This window comes from Notamacropus eugenii, chromosome 4 (assembly GCF_028372415.1).
Source record: "Notamacropus eugenii isolate mMacEug1 chromosome 4, mMacEug1.pri_v2, whole genome shotgun sequence".
NCBI classification, from domain to species: Eukaryota; Metazoa; Chordata; class Mammalia; order Diprotodontia; family Macropodidae; genus Notamacropus; species Notamacropus eugenii.
This window is the reverse complement of record NC_092875.1, coordinates 64,135,960-64,157,007: the sequence shown is the minus strand read 5'-3', so window position 1 is coordinate 64,157,007 and position 21,048 is coordinate 64,135,960. Positions and strand designations below refer to the sequence as shown.

General features: G+C 39.6%; 1 protein-coding gene across 7 annotated transcripts in view; it reads left to right on the top strand.

The window, feature by feature from the left end:
* DOT1L (DOT1 like histone lysine methyltransferase) overlaps positions 1 to 21,048 on the top strand; it is a 121,292-nt gene that overhangs the window by 72,948 nt on the left and 27,296 nt on the right. For all 7 annotated transcript variants that reach the window (XM_072601475.1, XM_072601470.1, XM_072601469.1 and 4 more), the window contains 12 exons: positions 1,843 to 1,911; positions 3,056 to 3,162; positions 3,950 to 3,991; positions 4,710 to 4,820; positions 8,309 to 8,543; positions 9,666 to 9,779; positions 12,471 to 12,562; positions 13,825 to 13,926; positions 14,588 to 14,725; positions 16,388 to 16,513; positions 18,482 to 18,966; positions 19,347 to 19,482. In XM_072601475.1, coding sequence (XP_072457576.1) covers positions 1,843 to 1,911; positions 3,056 to 3,162; positions 3,950 to 3,991; positions 4,710 to 4,820; positions 8,309 to 8,543; positions 9,666 to 9,779; positions 12,471 to 12,562; positions 13,825 to 13,926; positions 14,588 to 14,725; positions 16,388 to 16,513; positions 18,482 to 18,966; positions 19,347 to 19,482 — 1,757 coding nt within the window. The remainder of the gene's footprint in view (positions 1 to 1,842; positions 1,912 to 3,055; positions 3,163 to 3,949; positions 3,992 to 4,709; positions 4,821 to 8,308; positions 8,544 to 9,665; positions 9,780 to 12,470; positions 12,563 to 13,824; positions 13,927 to 14,587; positions 14,726 to 16,387; positions 16,514 to 18,481; positions 18,967 to 19,346; positions 19,483 to 21,048) is intronic.

Sequence of the window (21,048 nt, the reverse complement as noted above, 5' to 3'; positions counted from 1 at the left end):
TTAGAGGGTACTTGAGATGCTGTCTGTGCCTGCAGATGAACTCATCATCCACCTGGACCAGTCAAAACTCAGTTAGAAGGCCTGGGTCCCTAGGGTTCAAGGATAGGTCATAAAATCACACAAGACAGGTCACTGGGTCCCTGGACTCTTTATGTGCTACACTTGATCTCCTGTGGAATGTGTAAGCTCAGTGGACTGTAGGGGAGAGAACGCTGTTGGATTAAATATGTGCAGTTTGTTCCCCATTCCCTTTCTCATCTTCTACTCCTCAGGTGGTTCCAGAGGTGAATAACAGAGGATAACATGTCTATTCTCTGTTATTGTGGTGAGGGTATGGAAGGCCCACATTCAATTTCTGCCTCTTAAATATGCTGGCCTTGTATCCCTGGCAACCCTGAGCTGGGTAGATTGGCACCAATGAGATCACATGGCCACCCCCTTTGCCTTTCCCTCCATGGTCACAGTTCACACAGGGTCTGTTTTATTGACTTTTATTTGAGCTCTTCTGTCTGCAGAGCAGTGGCCATCAACTCTTCACTACCTGTGGCCCTTTGCCCACAAATGAGAATTGATTGGGCCCATTTATATGCTGGTTCATTTATTTTTCTTTGTATTCATGTGAGTTTACAGATCTGACGTATAAATTTCCTTGGGAGATAGGTGTGTTTGAGAGTCTCAGTCGACACTTGACCTATGTTTTACTTTTTGTAAAGTATAGATCAGATTCTGCTTTTTTTCTCCCTTCTCCTTAGTTAAGAGGGAAAATAGTACAGTACATGAAATTGGTAGAGAAGCTTCTTTTCTTCCTGTTCTATACCCTTTACTCAAGCTAGTTTCTTACACCTTGGCCATGATGAGTTGAATTTTCAAGAGCATGAGATCTTAGTTTGCTGCTCATTTAAGAGTTGCTCTAATAACCTAATATAAACTTAAGCCCGCCCAGTACATTAGATGCCCCAAATCTCCTTTTCCATCCAGTTCCCAGTACCAGACTTTTCCAGTATTTGCTTTGTAGCAAAAATTACATGGCTTTTAAAACTATAAAAGCTATTATGGTCCTTTCTCCATGTGACCATCTCAGTCTCTTGTTCAGTATTCTATCCCTGGGGGAAGCAAGGAAAGGATACTGATGTCATCCTTGACATGCAAATTAAAGATGTACAACTTACCAGTAAAATCTTTGGATATGTACTTCTTTCCTTTGGGAGAAAATGGTCTGCCTTCTTCATGGTTGATGGCACATGACCATGTTGGCCCATCACATGACTAGACTTGGGATCGCTTGTCTCTACTGCAGCTTTGACTCCACATTTGTGTGATGGCCAACAGGGTTAGCATGGATCCTGAAGTCCCTAGACACACTTGTTACAGACTTCAGTAAGAGGTCATGTGGCATCAGAAGATGACTCTGCCAAATTACTTTGGCAGCCATCCCCTCTGTAAGTTAGCTGCCTTTTATCCTGTGTATCTGCAACTTCTCATGGCCCTCACCAGAAGTCATGCTTGTATCCTGAGCATGAATTTTTGAGGCTTTTCCAAACCCCGTATTATATGGCTTGAGTACCAGGGTGTTGGACAGGGTGGATGCTAGCCAATCAGCCCTCATCTTGATCCCTCTGAATCCCACCCTGCACATTGTGAAAAGGGGAATGTGGTAGTGTAGGTGTGGCTTTAGAAGTGGTGTTGCTCAATGCAGTAGAAGTAGATTTTTAGAATTTTGCCATCCTGTTTGCCGTACCTGAGTGTTTCTTGTCAACAGTTCCTTTTTTCTTGTCTCCCAACTATGTTATTCTCATTGTATCTTGTGACTTGATGTGGTAATGACTTATCTTTGTGTTTCAGGTGGCAGAATCGTGTCCTCCAAACCTTTTGCACCTCTAAATTTTAGAATAAACAGTAGAAACTTGAGTGGTAAGAGTCTCTACTACATTATTAAGCTATTATTATATGTAATTTGAGACCATTATAATCCATTAAAGGGAGCTGGTTGGAAAAGCTAACACAGCACAGTTGACAGGAACTGGACCTCGAGTCTGGAAGACCTGAATTCAAATATGATCTCAGGTACCTCCTAGCTGTGTGACCCTGGGCAAGTCACTTAATCTCTCAGTTTCCTCATCTATAAAATAGGGATGATAATAATAATATCTATAATTAGGTTCTGAGAGGACAAAATGTAAGGTATTTTGTAAATCTTAAAGCATTATTTAAATGCTAGCTATTTTTCTCAATTTACAGGTACTTTTTGGTCTATCTCATTTTGATGAATATTGACAACATACAGACTTAGTCTTTTTTGTATTCTAATTACATACTTCTGAGGCGAAAAAAATCTAACAAAAATACCATCAGCAAAAGTTAAAATGTGATTTGAAATAAATCTATTACACTACTTTTCATAGGAGAAATTAAAAACTGTAACTTCTATAAACTCTTTTACTGAATTGAAACTTATAGTTCAAGCACATAAAGATTAAGTAAATAACAGGTAGCTTAAGTTTTCAGATTTTCTTGCCTACATTTAATCCCCATGCCCCTTCCCTATAAAGAACAAGCCCATTGTTCGTCGAATAATTCTGGGTACTATATAATAAAGAATCACAGGCCTTGTTTCAAGATTTTCTTCACCTGTTTTGTAAGTCAAGATAGACAAATGTAAGCACTGCAGACTATATAGAATAAAACTAAACCACCAGCCAGAGAAATCAACCACCCTGATTGTCAAGGTGGGCAGTTATTCATGACCTGACAGAACTCTGCAGAGCAGACCAGCTCTTCTCTCAGAAACCTCAGGAAACTTAGACAAGGTTGGACTTTTATCACAGCATGCCCTTCATCCTTGTCTTTTTTTATACTTTTGAACTGGGGATAGGGAAGTAATAGGAAAATGGCTGCTGAGTTTCTGAAAACTTGATTGGGCTGTTTCCCTTCTTTCTGTCTTTACCTGGTATAATTTTTCTCTCCCTCTCTCTTTTTTGGAGTGTGTGCCCAGAGGACTGGGAGCTTACCTCTGACTCCTGAATTGATCACAACTAACCAGCATTTTTGTCTTTAGATATTGGCACTATAATGAGAGTTGTGGAACTATCACCACTGAAAGGGTCGGTTTCATGGACTGGCAAGCCAGTTTCTTACTACCTGCATACTATTGATCGAACCATAGTAAGTATCACCACTGAGACTTGTCATTGGCTCCCTTGGTCTCTTCTCTTTCCCCTGTGCGTTCTGGAGTTCTGGATGGCCTGTTTCATTCCCACTCAGCCTGTTCCTACCCATGAGAAGAAAATGAGCTCAACTGTAACAGAACAGATAGGCCTCTCTCCTGTCAGAAATGCACTGGAATTGCTTATCAGCAGCCATTCTCTCTTAAATACTATCAGATTGCCTGCTTGCTTTTCTCATTTGTTCCCATATATTCACTGTTTATCGGTGTTAAATGACAAATTCAGTCTTCAGTGCAGTCTGTGCTTTTGCCCTGTTCTTCATTTTTACCCTACTCTTAGTGATTTCCTTTGACTGACCTGCTTTGTGTCCCAGCTCTTTTTCTATTGGAGAGGTGAGACTTTAGTTAAATTTAAAGCACATTCTTAGAAGTATTTTGTACGTCCAGTGGTGAAGAACTATAATCCTTACCCTCAAGCACCTTGTAGGCCAGGATGTGGAATGAGATATGTATGCCAATTTTAGAGAAAACAAATGGGAACTCACCTAGTGTTGGTCACATTGTAGGACTGTGAGATAGTGGAGGAGAAAGGAATTAATTCTGGTTGGGGTCGGGGTTTGTAATCAGATAAGGCTTTATTCCAGTTGGGATTGGCCTCTTGATCCAAAAAGCTAATTATGACTCCTTACCACAGAAAAAAACTACTTAATAGCAGGCAAATCTTAATTTGAGGGGTTACCAGAAATGAATACTTAAAAATAATTAACTTCTTTCTCTCCCTTTCAGCTTGAAAACTATTTTTCTAGTCTCAAAAATCCAAAACTCAGGGTAAGTTGTTTCCCCCAATGGTCGTTTTCTTCTATATATCAGTAAACAGTAATACTAGTTTATGTATGTATGGTTATGCAAATATCCATAGTTTGAAATTATTTCCTTTAAGAGATGGTGAAGCACAGAGTTAAGGGTGACTTTGTTGTCACAAAGGGTGTCTTCTGTTTGCTGAAGTCTTCATTATTCATTCATTCAAGATAACAGCTGTTTAGAAACAGTTGTCTGCTATTGGCTTCCAAGTAGTGGATTCCATTGTTTTTACCTCCCTCCATCCTCTCTACTTGTTGCCATCTTCTGCCCTGCATTGTTGAGTAACACTTTGTCAACTTCAGAAACTTCATTTAAAACAATATTGGTGATTGTATGACCAAGTCACCATACCCCTCGAACCCTCAGTTACAGAGAAGTTGTTGATCTTTGAGAGAATTTTCACTGGGAATTTTCTACACAAATGAAATCACAAGTTCTGATGCCAGAAATACATCAGACACAAATTTGGTATTGGAAAAGTTCAGGTTCCTGGGAATTCAAGTCAAAAAATACCTAACAATCAGATGATTTATATTCTGAGAGAATGTGCTTGTGTGGATGTGCTTGGCTGTTTCTGTGGCTGAGGTTTGAGACACAGTGTTGAGCAGTTGTGCATTTAGGTTATGACTCTTTGTATACATGAGAACTGACCTTTGGCAGTGATCACTGTGACATCCCCTCCTAGGAGGAGCAGGAGGCAGCTCGCCGCCGGCAGCAAAGAGAAAACAAGAGCAACACGACGACTCCAACAAAGGTCCAAGAAAACAAGGGAGCCGTCACCTTGGAGCCTCGAGCGGTAAATATCTGTCTGTCTGTTTTTGAACCCTCTTAACACTGTGCCGGACCTTGTTTAAGGAAAATATTTTTGCGGGCACAGACTGCCAAGTTTCATCCTACCTTGTTTGTTTTCAGGTGTCCTTGAGAAAAAGTCTGATTTCATGATGTCTCCAGGCTAATTGTAGCCATGGTGTATTAAAGTGGGTAGTGTCTCCAAGAAGAGGGGCAGCCTGACCTAGTTGTTAGGGGGTTGCACTTCGACTTGGCTCTGCATACTACCTCAGGCTAGCTATGTGCGCTAGGAATGTTATGACTGAAATTCTCTCAGCCTTAGTTTACTCTCTAGAAAATAAGAATATTCATAACTTTTACTCTCCACTGCATTATTTTGGTAATCAAATAATAGCTTTAAATTGATTTTCAAACCTTAAAAGGCATTCTAGAAATATGAGTTCATCACCACCACCACCTCACCCATTCCTTTCATGTGACTGAAGAGAACACACTCACATGCAGAGGAGGAGGCCTCACGTCAATAATCATCTGGATAGTCAATAAATCATGCTGCTTGAGGAATCCCTTTTTTGAACTTGGAGAAGAAAAATGACAGTTAAACAAGAAAGCAAGAATTGAAATTGGTGGTTAAAGCGACTCTTTACCTTTGGTGTTATATATTATTGATTTTAAAATCTTTGAACTGAGAGAATTAACTCTTTCTATAAAATTTTATTTCCCATTCCAAACAGTTACAATTGTGTGTTATTAGGCAGACAATACTTAACAGTTATTTCTTTTTCTTTTTTAATTTTTTATTAAATTTATTTTCAGTTTTGCACATTTATTTCCACAAAATTTTGAATTTCAGCTTTTCTCCCTATCTTCCCCCTCACCCCACTCGAGGATCGTTCTGATTACCCTTTCCTCCAATCTGCCCTCTCTTCTATCACCTTCTCCCACATCCCCTTCCCTTCTGTTTTCCTGTAGGGCAAGATAGATTTCTATACTCCATTGCCTATATATCTTATTTTCCTAGTTGCATGTAAAAACAATTTTTATCATTCATTTTTAAAGCTTTGAGTTGCACATTCTCTTCCTTCCCTCCTTCTCCACCCACCCTTTTTGAGAAGGCAAGCAATTCAATATAGGTTATACATGTGTAGTCAATAAAAAACACTTCCATAACAGTCATGTTGTGAAAGACTAACTATATTTTCCTCTATTCTGTCCCACCTTCCATTCTATTCTCTCCTTTGACCTGTTCCTCTACCAAATGTTTGCTTCCCCCAATCTGCCCCCTTCCCCTAATCTGCCTTCCCTTTTATTATCCCCCCACTCTTATCTTCTTCCTCCCTGCTTTTCTGTTAGGTAAGATAAACTTCCATACCCGATTGAATGTGCATGTTATTTTTTCCTGAAGCCAAATCCAATGAAAGTAAGGCTCACTTATTCCTTCTTACCTTCCCCCTCTTCCCCTCCATTATAGAAGCTCTTTCTTGCCTCTTTTATGTGAGTGAGTTGATTGACTACATTCTACCTCTTCCTTTTTCTTTCTCCCAGTATACATTCCTCTTAACACTTTAGTTTTTTTAGATGTCATTCTCTCATATTCAGCTCACCCTGTGCACTCTGTCTCTCACTCTCTTTCTCTCTCATGTGTGTGTTTGTATGTATATGTATATTTCATTCCCTCCAAACATCCTAATACCGAGAAAGGTCTCATGAATTGCAAATATCATTTTTCCATGTAGGAACAGTTTAATAAGTCCCTTATGGTTTCTCTTTCCTGTTTACCTAATCATGCTTCTCTTGAGTCTTGTATTTGAAAGTCAGATTTTCTTTTCAGCTCTGGTCTTTTCAACAAGAATTCTTGGAAGTCCTCTGTTTCATTGAAGTCCCATTTTTTTTCCCCTGAAGAATAGCTCGGTTTTGCTGGGTAGGTGATTCTTGGTTTTAATCCTAGCTCCTTTGACCTCCAGAACATCATATTGCAAGCCTTCTGATCCCTTAGTGTAGAAGCTGCTAAATCTTGTGCTATCCTGGTTGTGTTTACACAGTACTTGAATTGTTTCTTTCTGGCTACTTGTAATATTTTCTCCTTGACCTGGGAACTCTGGAATTTGGATACAGTATTGCTAGGAGTTTTCCTTTTGAGCTCTCTTTCAGGAGGTGATCGATGGATTCTTTCCATTTCTGTTTTACTCTCTGGTTCTATTATCAATGCAGTTTTCCTTGATAATTTCTTGAAAGGTGATGTCTAGGCTCTTTTTTTGATCATGGCTTTCAGGTAGTCCAGTAATTTTAAAAATATCTCTCCATTTTCCAGGTCAGTTGTTTTTCCACTGAGATACTTGACATTGCCTCCTATTTTTTCATTCTTTTGGTTTTGTTTTATAATTTCTTGATTTCTCATAAATGTCATTATCTTCCTTCCATTTACTCCATTCTAATTTTTAATTTTTAATTATTTTCTTTGGTGAACATTTGGGCCTCTTTTTCTGTTTGGCCCATACTGTTTTTAAGGTATTCTTCTCCTCATTGGCTTTTTGGACTTCTTGTGCCATTTAGGTTAGTATAATTTTAAAGGTGTTATTTTACTTCAGAATTTTTTGGGGGCTCCTTTATCAAGCTGTTGACTCGTTTTTCATGATTTTTCTTGCGTCGCTCTCATTTCTCTTCCCAATTTTTCTTCTACTTCTCTTACTTGAAGATTTTCAAAATCCTTTTTGAACTTTTCCATGGCCTGAGACCAGTACATGATTTTCTTGGAGGCTTTGGATTCAGGAGCTTTGGCTTCGTTGTCTTCTTCTGGTTGTATGCTTTGATCTTTCTCATCACCAATGACATGAGAAAACCTTTTTCACCAAGAAAGTAAGAATCTATATAATCTGTTTCCTTTTCCTCCATTTGCTCATTTTTCCAGCCAGTTACTTGACTCTTGAGTTCATTTTAAGCGGAGGGCTCCAGACTCAGCTCCTGCTTTGGCAGTGACTGCCGCTGCCCTGGGGCTGGGGCCCTGGCCAGACCAGCCAGGTGAGAGACCCTTCCCACTGGCCTTCAAAACTGTCTTTGGCTTTTGTGGTTTGAGAAGTTTGAAAACCACTGCAGTTGCCAGTGATTCAGTCCTCTAAGGCTTGCTCCAGCTTCATCTGTGGCAGTGTCAGCGCGGCCCATGCTGAACTGCACTCTGCTCCCAGCCTAGTGCGATAGACTCTTCCTGTTGACTTTCCAGATGGTCTTGGACTGGAAATTTGCTTCAATCTGTCATTTTGTGACTTCTGCTCTAGAATTTGTTTAGAGTCATTTTTTTTTTACAGGTTTTTTGAGGGGTTTGGGGGAGAGCTCAAACAGGTCCCTGCTTCTATGCTCCACCCCCTGAGAGAGTTAATTCTGACCCAACCCAGTCTGCTTTGTGGGAGCCTTATTTCTTTTTTTTTTTTTTTGGGAGCCTTATTTCTTGAACTTTTCTTTCTATTTGATCTACCGCCTCCACATCTTCCCTTTCTTTAGGATTCTGGTGCTGAAGAAGATAAAAATGGGACGGCTGCTCTTAAAAAGCCATCTCCTTCTAAGCCTCGCAAAAAGAAGTTAAACAAGAAAGGAAGGAAGATGGCAGGAAGAAAACGTGGACGTCCCAAGAAAATGAGTGCTGCAAACCCTGAACGGAAACCCAAGAAGACTCCAACTGCACTGGAGCTTCTGCATGCTCAGACTGTGTCCCAGGCAGCTGCATCCTCTCCTCAGGGTAAGAGCCTTGGGATCATCAGCACTACCCAGGATTGTGGAACTTGTCTTAGAAAACTGATAATATAGACCAATACATTGACCCCATATTCAACCACAGAACCATGGAAAGCTTTTATTTGAAGTAGTCCAGGAAGAGAAAGATCTTGTCCTTTTTGAAGGACATCCTTATTTCTGCTTTCTTGTTTCCATTTTCTACTAGAAACATTTTCTAGTAAATAACATGTATCTGAAACATAGTGTAGTCAGAAAGAACTGTGTATTTGTTTATCTATTGATAGATGCTAGCTTTTGCTTATTTGCTTGGATAGTTTTTTTTTTATCAGCTCCCTGAACTGATGAAATTTTGCTTCTCCTCCTAGATAAGGTGGGAGACAGGGAGAAGAGGAGAGAGGAGTAAGAGGAACAGGGAAAGTAGAGATGTTCATTTTGTCTTTTTAGTTTTCTCAGTATATTGTACACCAAAGGAAATCTGAACCTGAAAATCCTAGGACCACTTTACTTCACTGCCACAGTTTCCTCATCTGTAAAATGTTCTGTGCTTCTACCACATGTGAAGTTGACGTCATAATCATGGAAATGTTGAATATGGTGTTTATCAGTTATGGCAACTCCTAGAAGCCCTTGTAAGAATTATGGGTGCAAACTAGCTTGTTTAAAAGATGTCTTTTCCCTCTTTTCCCCAGTTAACACTAGTTCTTCTCATTAATTTTCTTTAAAGAAGTTGGGAAAAGAGAATAGTAGTCACAAACCAGTGTTTCTGGTAGGTAAAGAGAATCATCTGGTCCTTCCTTCGTTGCTACTTACTCTGTAAATCAGAATCTGGTGTTGTCACCGTCTCCTCCATCGTGATTCTCACTCTGATACGTTTGCAGTCACTTTTCCTCTTCCCTGCTTCCCTAATTGTATAATGTTTCAGTATAACGTTGTAGTATAACCAAGTTGAGAAGTGGCAGTTCAGGGTTACGTACATGGATGCTATGAGTAGAGTTCACCTTCACATTTACAAGATAGGGAATTGGTCCATCCATCCAAAAATCCCCACAGGATAAAATTCAACAAGGATTCTGACCTCTCCGGTTTTTTTTGTCATGGAATATGTTGTTTTGTTTTCTCTACTTAGATGCATACAAGTCACCTCGTAGTCCATATTATCAACTACCTCCTAAAGTACAACGGCATTCCTCCAACCAGCTATTGGCAACACCAACCCCACCTGCACTCCAGAAGCTGTTAGGTAATGTCCCTTTTGTCTACAGATGCAACAATGAAAATGCTTTTCTTCTGTCACCTGGCCTGTGCTTTCCAGTGTTGGTGTGAATCAGGCTACTTTGAGTTAGAGTCCTGAGTGGTTTAAAGGATAAGTAACCAGAGCCCAGAGCCTTCTACTTTCAGGTCTCCAGTGTTCTCAGAGCAGTCTTATTGAGATTGTCTGCTAAAGTAATTTGATAGTCATCCATTCTTAATTATTTTTCTTTAAGTAATACACTAGTTCCCATCTTTTGGAAAGTCTCTCAGAGGCCAAGGATTAGAGGAAATATTGGCCCAAAGAAGTTAAAATCTGGCTTTTTGCTCTGCCCGTTCCTCAGCCTGTACCCTAAGTGTCCCTCTCCTTATACCTTGGAATCTAGTCTCTTGGTACTCTCTTCTTCAGGGCTTCCTCGGTTCTCATTTCCTTTCATCTACATGGAAATTACCAAGGACCTCTTTTGGGAAAGGTAGCATACCAGTGCTAGTCTCATGGTTTCCAAGATATCATTCCATTCCACTAAGTAGCGTTATGAGAAATTTTCTAATTGCTACCTCAGTCTCTTGACTCTTTTCCAAAATGTTTCTGCATAGATCACAACTGAAAGTGTCATAGGTCCCAAAAAATGTTTCAGTAATTTTAGTATGCTTATTCTTCATTTGATTTATGATTAGGGTGGAGCTAGCTAAACAGAATCTCTGTTTTTAAAAAAAAAAAGTCTGTATTGCTATCTTGGTTAGCTCTTGTAACTCGTGAGAGTTGACCTCTGTAACTCTTGATTCCTTATAATAAAGAATAAAAAAGGGAGGATTAATTTAAGCAAACTAACCAGAATGGTGGATGATAGATGGACCCAGAGAGGAGACAGGTGGTATAGCCAGTGGCAAATACTGATATTAGGCCTGGAAGTCGAACTCTACCACGTGATTTGTGACACAAGGTCCATTCTGCTCTGGGGTCCTCTCAGCAAGAAGAGGAACTGCAGAAAAGTGGAAGAGGCAGGTGATACTAAAAGTGGGTAAGTGAAAGGGGAGGGAATCCAGTGGGGGACCCTCTCCTGGCAGAAGAGGTATATGCCTGTGATGGTAAATGGGTTCATTCTGAAATTAGTTGGTATTTTGGGAGACTCCATTCACTGAGAGTGTTGTGCCTCCATGAACAACATCCTACTGCAGGAGTGGAAACCTGAGCTCTTAGGAGCAACTGCCACCCAGAAAGTTGGGTTGTGGATGAGTGGTATGGCCTCAGATAAAATGATAGTACCAGTGAGAATGAGAATGTCCTGGTAATGTTGGAGTAGAACTTTACCACAGTATTTGAGACATGGTATTTTCTACCATGGGATACTACTATTGTTTACTTTACTTGTCTCATAAATATTTTACGAATGAGGCATAAAAGGGGAAAAGGAGGGGGGATAGTGGTATGAATTTTGTAAAGATAATTTCTGTAGCATTGGTTTGAAGACAATGTTTAAATTGTGTATTATAGAAATTTAGCTCCATGAGGAACAGGAAAAAGAAGGAATAAAGAAGAATTTAGACCATTAATCAGAGAATATAGTGTCAGAATACACAGGAATAGAAAAGCAGAGAAATTATCCTAGAAAAAAATGAAGTCACTCGAAAACTCCCACTTAGAATTTAGAGGGGGTAGATTTTAAAATAGTGGAGATTAAATCAGAGTAGAGATTTTAAGTTAGCCACTTATTTGAACAGGAGTGGAAAAGATAACTAAATAAAACCTTAGAATTCTTTTGAAAGCTTCAGTTAATGGGAGTGAGTATTGGAGTAGGAAAGAGGGATCCTTTGACTGAATCAAGCTGCATGGAATTATCCAACAAACAAATCCCAAATATAAGAGAGGAAATCTTTTTTATTTCCCCCTTGATTTTGCTCTTGAAACTAAAGGTAAATTCTAGGAATGCTCAGATCTCATGTGTGGTATCTTTCCTACAAAGGTTGGGAGATTCTTATCATCTGGCAACAATTACTGCAGCTTGATGACTCAAACACAGAGGGGAAACTTTATGGCTATGCTAACCTTTTAGTGCAGAGAAAGGAAAATTTTTCCTTTTCCCAACTTTATTGAATACAAAATGAAGTGAGGTATCTTCACCCTTTTACTTTCTTCCTTTTGTCCCTTTTTTCCTTACCAAGTCTCCCATGCTTTAGTGCTGTTCTGTTTGGCATGGTATCAGAGCTGAGAATGTCATCTTCTGGAGCCAGAGCCACTTTGTTGGACAGATTACCCAAACCTGAAACCACTTGATGTATATAATATCACGATTCTTTTACTTGGTGAGGAATGGTTAATGGTGATACTTGTTCAATTTGGCTTCTTCTTAGAACTAACAAGGGGAATTTAAAGTTAGGTGAGTACAATTCAAGGACTTGGAAAAACTATTGGTGTCTCACTTCCATTTTGATCCAAATTAGAACCTGCCAAGATTAGGAAGCACCTAACCTAAAGACAACATTCAGTTGTAGCCCAGTGAATTTAGAATCAGGGCTTTGCCACTGACTCCCAGGGTGACTGGTCAAGTCATTTGACCTGTATATACCAATTTTCTCCCATTTGAAAAGATTTACACTAAAATAGTAGGGCTTTGTGTGTTAATGAGTGTTTACTGTTTCATTAGTTGCTTTAATTAAATGTACTTTCTGTCTTCCTTTGCAGAATCGTTTAAGGTTCAGTATCTGCAGTTCCTTGCTTACATGAAAACCCCTCAGTACAAGGCAAACCTGCAGCAGTTGGTGGAGCAGGAGAAGGTGAGTGGGGCAGAACTGAGGCCCAAATCACCATTTTGTCCTTTACACAACCAGCCTCTAACATAGACCAGAAAAATGGTGAAGTAGAAGATGTCCAAATAGAATAGAATTGGGAGTAAGAGACTTGACCCTCCAGTTCAGGATATCTTGGTATGTAGTGGTCACTGTCACGTACAGCCTAAAAGGTATTTAACCAGACAACACACAATCCATTTTAAGTATCAGCTTAAATAGTGTTAATTTTTTGTCATATCCCACTTTGCTCACCAGGTGCCATCAAACCTGGTTTAAACTATGTCCATGTATGCCATTTAGACAGTGGGAGGAAGTCAAGAATACTGCCCTCCCCTTCTCCACCTTTTCAAAATTAACTAGAGTGCCTCTTTAACTTTCCTCTTGTCAGTCTTTTCCTTGAGACAGAAAATGTCCATCATTTCCATACTGGAAGCGCAAAGTTGAGTTGGGAGACCGTTTCTGGAGCCCTTCCCTTTATTGCCCTTCCTTCCTAATTCTGGCTCATCCTGGTGCCTTGGTTTGTTCTTTTTATGTCACCAGTTCTTACCATAGTACCCTCACATGATTCATGTTTTTTTTTTTCAATTACAATTTTAATCTAAATTCCTGAAGTGTTTTTTGATTTATCTTAGTTCAAATTTAATTTTTATTCAGAATTGAACATAAATTGCCTGGCCACAGTAGAAGATTCCCTTAATTCAATTCAAACATTTATGGGCTTGCAAGGCATTGTGGTAATAAACATCTATTCTCCTTAAAGAGAGCAAAGTAACACTCCTTTTTATCAGAAGAGCCACTTATTGTGCTTTCAGGCTTTTCATGGGTCAGTAGGAGGATGATATTTATCATCTATTGCCTATGAATTTAGCCATGAAATCAGGAGACAGCAGAATATGTACCAGATCTGGACTTGGAGATTAAAACTAGTTAATAGAGGAAGCCCTAGGGCCATAGTGGAGGTGAGTACCTTAAAGGGCCCTTAGCCCAGCCTTCTTTCTTCATCTTGTATTTGAGAAGAAATTGAGGCTGCTCCAGTGTCACTTAATTTGGTCACACAGTGGCAGGGCTGGCATCAGATAGAAACCCCACTTCTCCTGTTCCAGGCTGTCTTGCAATTTGCTTTCTGTCTTGTTTTGTCTCTTATGTTTTCTTAACCTCAGCTGTCTCATCTTTTTTGATGCCATGGACTTGGCTTGACACGTGGGTTTTGGCCCCTTCCTCTTTCTTTGTATTCTCTTTCCTTGCAGGAAAAGAACACTCAGTTGTTAGGTACAGCCCAGCAGTTGTTCAGCCACTGCCAGGCTCAGAAAGAGGAGATCAAGAGACTGTTTCAACAGAAGCTTGATGAGGTATGAGTACAGTCGGGTTGGAGTGGACCCCCTGGGGGTCGTTGTGTTTTCATATTCTTGTTACAGGACTGTGACTTCTTAAAGGATGTGTGTTGGGGACTATATCCTGTTTCCATAAAAGCATAGACTTTTCTCTGCATCTCTGTGATGCACTATCTTTAAGGAGTCTCTTCCATTCCCTACCCCTCTCAGTTCTTGAGTAGGGCCTGCTGGTAGCCTGGCAGGTTTGGTGTTAGACTGCCACTGGCTTGGCTGTGAAATTATTTTCTTTGTATATAGACCCTTCAGCTAATGAAGCTGTTTGTGGGAAAGTGAAACCATCACCTTGTGTAGTCACTGTGTGCCAGAGTAAACTTGTACAAATTGGCTTTGCCTGCTACCCCAGGAAGTAGCCAGATGGGCAGAAGTTGAGAGGCAAATTAAGGCTGACACCGTCCAGAAGCAGCAGAATTTTCAGCCTCTGTAGGTAGTAGACTCCAATCTTTGGAATCCTTCAGGGAGAGCCTCATATACTGCTTGACTCATTCTCAGGAGTGGGCATGTGTTGGCCTCAACGACTGATGAGGCCTTTCAGCCCTCAGATTTCTTGATTCTTTGGTAAGTTCGAAAGGGCTACCTTGCCTTCTTCATTATGTATCTATTATTATGTACTTTCTTCCAGTTGGGAGTTAAGGCTCTGACCTACAATGATCTGATACAAGCTCAAAAAGAGATTTCTGCTCACAACCAACAACTAAAAGAACAGACAAAGCAGCTAGAAAGTGATAACAGTGAACTCAGGAACCAAAGCTTGCATCTGGTAAGGACATTTCTGTAACTCAGGTGCCTACCAACCAACCAAGAATTGAAGGATACCATAATTCTAATTTTGTGTATTTGAGTGAAACCAAAAATTAAATGAAAATCTCTTTTCTTTTAAAAAAATTGATCCTGTTTGAGTTCAGTATTCCTCCAAGTTAGAAAACTGGTTACTGTAATGATTTTTAAAAGTAAAGCATGTTTTAGTGATGAATTATTTTGACATGCCTTTTATTTCTTGGTAACCACGCATGTTCAGTATTTTTCATTAAAATTTTGAAAGTTAAAGCTATGTGACAGATACATGTAACATTTCAGTTATAGTATGCAGTTTTTTCACAATAAGTGAAAATTTCTTTTTCTAGTTATGTGGACCCATCATTTGCCACCTGTATTTGATCTGAATTTGTTTATTCATTTGCATAATCATAAGTCATTTTGTATATTCTCCTGGTTCTACTTTCTCCAGACCCTGCTTCTATGTAGAGCAACACGGAAAGACTTTGGAGCTCACAGTTTTTTACCATAAAGTAAACATTTCATTAATTTTTTCGAAACAGACATTTTCCAGATGATGGTGTGTTCTTTTTTCTTTTTCATTTTTCTTCTTGGGATTAGGATGTAAACCCAGTAATGGTATTGATGGGTCAGAAGTTACGGTTAAACGTCTTTTGTCATTAGCCGCTGTTTTCTATGACATAGTGACTTTAGCATTCACATTAACATCAACAGTGTGAAGTTCCTCTTTTCACACAACACTTCCAGCTTTGGTATCTATAACTTTCTTTGCTCATTGGTGTGCCATCTGTGCAACAATTACGCAAGACTTGTGAGGATGTGTGTCCTCAGAGTTCTTTTAAAAAAATCTTTTCTCTGTGTCCATCCCACTATTAGAGCTGTCTTTTATCAAATTGCTGAAATATTGTTTACCCCTTTGACTATATTAGTACCTACACAAGAAACAACTAGGAAAGAGAAAAGCAAAATAGGCCAGAGGTTTTCCCTCACCCCCAACAAATGTAAAAGTGACAAAAGATGGGAGTCATCAGTATGGGTGGGGCTGTAGAAAGACAAGTCCCCTGTTCCAGGATTGTTGGAACTGTTCTACCAGTCTGTTAATTCTATAATGAAGCTATTCCTGCATGATTTTTTTTCTTAATGAACCTGTGCTGCCTGATGATCTTCCTTCCCCTTTCTCCAAGTACTTGCAAACCATTCCTGTAATAATGCATTTCATAATGACTTAAAATTAGGACACTTGACTATGTACTCAGGTCTCGGGAAGTATGCATCTTTTGGTTCTCCACATCTTTCTTATATCCTAATTGTATCTCATTAACCACACTTCATAAGTCATATCTAATAGTAGTGACTTGAAATCATTAGGAGTGTCTATGTTTTCTTCCTAAAGACTTTCAGTGCCTATTTTAGTTTAATTTTAGCTACAGGTGCTTCTGTACTTGATAGTTTTTTTCTGTGATGTAGGGGAAAAGTATTGTTAGTCATCAGCAAGATGAATTTTTATTTCTTTGGAAAAAACTTGAAATGTATTGGCTTATTCCACTTTATTATGGTATATATTCGCATTTTAGAGAGAAGAAAAATACAAGAAAATTTTGTAGCCTTTTTGTTCTTACGAGTCCTTCCCAACTTATCCCTCTAGCTTAAGGCTCGGTGTGAAGAGCTAAAGCTGGACTGGTCCACTCTCTCACTGGAAAATCTGCTGAAGGAGAAGCAGGCACTGAAGAATCAAATTTCTGAGAAGCAAAAGCACTGTCTGGAACTTCAGGTAGGCATTGTAGCGAGGGTGGGAGCGTGACCTGTCCGGCACGCTTCAAACTGGCAGGGACCCTCCCCATTGTCTAGTCAGTCCAGCCACCTTGGTGAGGAAATGGAAGTCTGACCCCACAAGTAGTGTGATCTCCAGAAACAAGACTTGTGGCTGCATGGAGTGATTTTAACCCAACAGAAGTTTCAAATTTCAGAAAGACATGTAACACAGGACAAAGTGACTCTGTGTGTGTGTGTGTGTGTGTGTGTGTGTGTGTGTGTGTGTGTGTGTGTGTGTGTGTGTGTGTGTGTGTGTGTGTGTGTGTGTGTGTGTGCACGCGCGCAAGTGCAAGCAGCATGGAGTGGTCAGGGCCACTAACCTTCAAATGCAAGTGTTTTTCCTTGAATCGTGAGTATTGGGTGGCTCAGTGTCGTATTGATAGAGTCCTGTCCTTGAGTATGGTTTGACTGTGGAACAGTTAAGAGGCTGGATAATTAATTAATTCCCTGAACATAAGTAATATTGGGAGTGTGTATGGTGTCAAAATGAATTGATCTCTTGATTTATGGTTAGCCTGGCATTGTGTGCATTCTATGACTATAATAAGATTCCTTCTCTCCAAGCAGCTATCCCAGGTCTGAAGCATATACCACACGTTCAGATTCTGAAATATCACTAGTGTTGATAAGTGTCTCATTTATTATGGGATCATACCTAGCTGCTTGGCCTTGTTTTCAAACTCACATTTTCTTTTTGGCAAGAAAAGCAGGAAACTTTATCTTTAGTTACTGTATCTTTAGTTACCTTTGCAACCTGAAAGTCACTTATTTAATCTGACTCACTGGCTTGTTGTTCTGCCTTTGGAAAGCAGGTGGGAGGGGAGGAGGGGATCCACTATATTGGTTAGCTTGGCTTCCTGACATGGACTGCCTTCCTAGTATTTTCTATTATTGGAATACTGTTAAAGCTCCCAGGGCATTTGAATGTATGGCTCAATAAATGGTTGTGCATTGAATGCAGTATGCGTTCTTTGGTTTGGCTTTAATTGGTTTTAACGTGGTTATAAATTTAGACCTTTTTTAATGATCATGTTATAAAACATACTTTTGTGACATGTGAATTCTGTTTAATTATGAATCTGGAAGAATTGTCCTTCCTATACTTCTACTCTAAAGGTGGCTGGAGTGTAGTAGATAGAGGGAGCACTGTACTTGCTGATAGTAAGACCCATCCAAGTTCTGAATCCCATGTCAGACACTTAGCTAGCTTGTCCAACCTTGGGCAAATAAACAAGCTTTCTTATCCTCAGAGTTCCTCCTCTGTAAAAAAAGGATGATTATTCTAATTCTAATAGCGGTAATTCTAATTCTAGTATTCTAATAGCTCATTGGGCTGTTGAGAAGATCAGATGAGATGATGTCTACAGAAGGAACACTTCAAACTTTAAAATGCTACAGAAAAACAAACTGTTAGTAGCCGTATGATGGGCAGGTCACACCTTCTTAGCTTCAGCCTTCTCATTTGTCAGGGGGCAAGACTAGTACAGCTCACCTCAAAGGCATTATCAGGAAAGCACTTTATAAAACTTTTTACACACCTGAAATTTTGAATGGGTTCATTATTTTGCTTTTCATTGTATTCGTTTTTATTATTGATCATTTCAGGATTGAGATAAGCACACATTGATAATAATGAAAGAAACTTACTTGACTTAAAAGCAATGGAATATTTTCATATCAAACGTTTTTCAAACTGTAATGTCATTTTTTTAGTGTCCATGTGCCTTTTGTGTCATGTTGGGATACGATCTGTATTTAGCCCTATGCTTTCTGTGCAGCACATGAAATCTTTTATTTCAGGCCCTCAACAAGATAGCTTTGCCCTAAAAACTGCTACATAGAAATGTCTTGGGGAGGTGTGGTTGGGAGCCTGGTCTTCTGGGCGCTGCCTTTCATTGTGTCTCCCTTGATCCTCTTTGTTGTAAAGATCAGCATTGTGGAGCTTGAGAAAAGCCAAAGGCAACAGGAACTACTGCAGCTGAAATCCTACGCGCCGCCTGATGAGGCCCTGTCCGTCCACCTGCGAAGTAAAAGCAGCTTCAGCCGTGAGCTGGAGACTGACCCTACCAGGTTCCAGCTGGAGCTCGAATGCTCCAAGTTGTCCTTGCCCCACATCAATAGCATGAGCCCTGAACTCTCTATGAATGGCCATGCAACCACCTATGAGATTCATAGCATGCTTAGCCGACCTTCTTCCAAACAAAACACTCCACAGTATCTGACCTCCCACCTGGACCAAGAAATAGTTCCTTGCACCCCCATTCATAACAACAGACAGAAGGCAGACAAACTGTCCAGCTTGTCCTTACCTGATTACACCAGATATTCCCCTGCTAAGTTAGCCCTAAGGAGACACTTGAATCAGGATCATGTAGTCCATGGAAAAACTACAGCTAATGAAATACACCACAGGTGAGCAAAAATGTGTGTTTTGGGTTGTCAGGGAGAGAATGGAAGAGGGGAAACAGCACATGGTCATGTAGGCTTCCCTCAGTGCATTTGTGCCTAGAGAATTCAAGAGTTCAGGTTATTGTTCTTCCAAAGAACTTTGGATCCTGTCAGTCATTTGGTAGATATTGCCCTGCTTCCCTTGCATACCTACTCTGTGCTTGTCGGGGATGCCAAGATGAAACAGCCCCTGACCTCATGGTGTTTATATTCTATTGGGGTGAAGTATAACCTAATTTGCAGGGGGAAATTGACAAGCAGTATCAACTGATAAGTACAACAAAATAGTATCTAGGGAGGGAGGGGGCTCAGGATCGGCTGAACTTGGTGCCTCTTCATTCCAGAGCTGAACATGCAAAAGAGAATGGCCTGACATATCAGAGTCCTGGTATGTCAAATGGCCTAAAGCTGAGCCCTCAGGAAACTCGGCCTTCCTCCCCCTCGGCCTTACAGATTGCAGGAGAGAAGAGCAGTGACAAGGTGAGGATTTTTGAAAGGGTGAACGGATGTCAGCTTAGCATAGGCTTCTAACAGAACGTTCTCCATTGCTGAGGCTAGGGTTCCATTTTGTTGGAGGAATTAATGCCCTTTGCTGCTGAGTGCCTGTCTGTCTGATTTGTTTTTTTTTTTTTCAATAAAATTTTTGTTTATCATTTGTTTTTATATCACCTACATTTTCATCCCTTATAAAAAATCAAACAAGAAGGTGAAATAAGCTAACCCACACAATCAGCACATCTCATGATCTGTGCTTTGTTCCACACTCATAGACCCCAAGCCCTGCTCAAATCTCATTTTTAGGGCCCAGCTTTGTCATTTATAATTTTGCATCTTTCAGTTGTGCTAATTTTGTTCTTGTTTTTTCCCCTTTACATTGTTCTAATCATTGTGTATAGTGTTTTCCTGATTTTGTTTACTTCTTTGCATCAGTCCACGTTAGTCTAACTATGCATCTTGTGTATTCTTCATGTTCATTTGTTATAGTGCAGTGATACATTCCACAGTTTGTTTAGCCTTTCCCTAGTCAATGGCATCTGCTTTGTTTCCATTTCTTTGCTTCCGTGCAGGGATATGTGTCTAGCAGTTTAATTTCTAGGATCAAAGAGCATTATCCCAACATTTTTTCTAGAATAGTTGAACCTATTGACAACTCTGTCACCCTAAGCATGTTGGTGTGCCCACCTTTTCACAGCCCCTTTAACATTGATTATCCTTGCCTTTTGTCCTCTTTGCTAACTTGATGGGAATGAAGTGAAACCTCAGACCTGTTTTGATTTGCATTTCTCTTGGTAGTGAGCTTTCTTTCATAGTTGGGATTCTTTTGAAAATGTTTTGTTCATAGCTTTTTACCATTTATTGGGGAATGGCATTTTGTTTTGTATTTGTGTTACTGATGTTTCATAGATTTGTAGATCCTTCTCAGAGAGACAAATTCTGAATTAATTGTGGTACGTGAGAGATGTTGGTCTAAACCTAAGTTATTCCAGATCGTTTTTAGTTTTTTAGCATTTCTTGTCAAATAGTTCTTTCCTAGGCAATTAGTGTTTTCAGGTTTGTTGTTCCCTGGGTTATTCAGCTTTTGGATTCTTCCTTATGTGGTCTGTTTTACTATATTTTTCTTTATTTTAAAATTAGTTCTGAATGGGGAAATTCAGAAAGAAAAATATTGAGGGAATTAGTAGCTTCAGCAAAGTGCTAGGATATAAAATAAACTTGCAAGCATTGACAGTAGTTCTATTTAGCGATAAGAAAATTCAAGAGAGAAAAATAAAAAGGGAAATTCAGTTCAGAATAGCTACAAAATGCATAAAATAACTTGGAGTAAAATTTGCAAAGCACACTCATTCTTTATAAATACAATTACAACATGTTAAAGAAATAAATATCAAAGTAAGTAAATTGGAGGAGTGTTCATTCATTACTCATGGCTGTCCAGTGCCAGTGAAATAAAAGTAACAGTACCAACTAGATTAACTGAAGTTCAGAGTGCCTAGGGCAGTGGTTCTCAAAGTTTGGGTCTCATGAGCCCTGTGTATGCTCTCTTTG